The 1,074-nt window shown below is 36.9% G+C and overlaps 1 protein-coding gene across 3 annotated transcripts in view; it reads left to right on the top strand.

The window, feature by feature from the left end:
- LOC106881081 (pleckstrin homology domain-containing family F member 2) overlaps positions 1 to 1,074 on the top strand; it is a 213,093-nt gene that overhangs the window by 205,548 nt on the left and 6,471 nt on the right. For all 3 annotated transcript variants that reach the window (XM_052968844.1, XM_052968845.1, XM_052968843.1), the window contains one exon: positions 571 to 727. In XM_052968844.1, coding sequence (XP_052824804.1) covers positions 571 to 727 — 157 coding nt within the window. The remainder of the gene's footprint in view (positions 1 to 570; positions 728 to 1,074) is intronic.

Genomic DNA, 1,074 nt, shown 5'->3' with positions numbered 1-1,074 from the left:
CAAACACAGACACGCAAACACACATACATATATATATATATATATACATATATACGACAGGCTTCTTTCAGTTTCCGTCTACCAAATCCACTCACAGGGCTTTGGTCGTCCCGAGGCTATAGTAGAAGACACTTGCCCAAGGTGCCACGCAGTGGGACTGAACCCAGAACCATGTGGTTGGTAAGCAAGCTACTTACTACACAGCCACTCCTTCGCCTATATAGCAAATATTCTGCTCAATACCACAGATTTGCTTGTCATTTGCTTGACCTTAATCACTTGAGCATGTCCCTTAGTGGCTGACAATATGTGCATCTCTGATCATGAGCAGGAGTAGTGGGGGAGAATCATAGCCATGTGCTGAGGAGGATTCTTTGGGGTTTGAATAAATGTAACAAAAAAATGTTCATACTTTCTAGGAGTAAGCAAATAGGAAATAACAATTGCTACCCAAGGACAAAAATCATGTTACACAGTATAATCCCTACAGCCAAATAAAAACTATTAGAGTTTGAATATCTCATTTACACCATTTTATTAACCTTTATTTATTTATTTTTTGTTTTGCAGCATCACTGTCGGAAATGTGGCATTGTAGTATGTAACCCATGCTCCAGCAGTAAGCTTCTTCTCCCACAGCAATCATCAAAACCTCAGAGGGTGTGCAACAATTGTTACCGAGCATGTGCAAATAATAGTTCAGCTGCTACTACACCTACTGACATTTGTGAGTATTTCCTTCATTCACACTAACCAGGCATGTTTGTGTAACTTCAAATTTTGCATAGTGACACTGCTGCTGCAATTTCAAGTCATTATTTATAGCATGACTAGCTATTGCATTTATCATCATTACAGAAATGACAAATAGTCAGGAAAAAAAAATCTGTTAACTACTCACCTCTGCAGCATCAGCTACTGTGGGAATCTTAAGCCTCATTTTTCTTCACTTCTTTATCATCTTACCCCACCTTAGATATAAAAAGGACCTTTAAATATAGATGTGTTTATCTTTCAAATTTGCTGGTCATGCTATATATATATATATATATATATATATATATATATATATAT

The sequence above is a fragment of the Octopus bimaculoides genome, chromosome 6 (assembly GCF_001194135.2).
Source record: "Octopus bimaculoides isolate UCB-OBI-ISO-001 chromosome 6, ASM119413v2, whole genome shotgun sequence".
NCBI lineage: Eukaryota > Metazoa > Mollusca > Cephalopoda > Octopoda > Octopodidae > Octopus > Octopus bimaculoides.
Note: the sequence above shows the minus strand (reverse complement) of the source record. Positions and strands in the feature narration are given on the sequence as shown.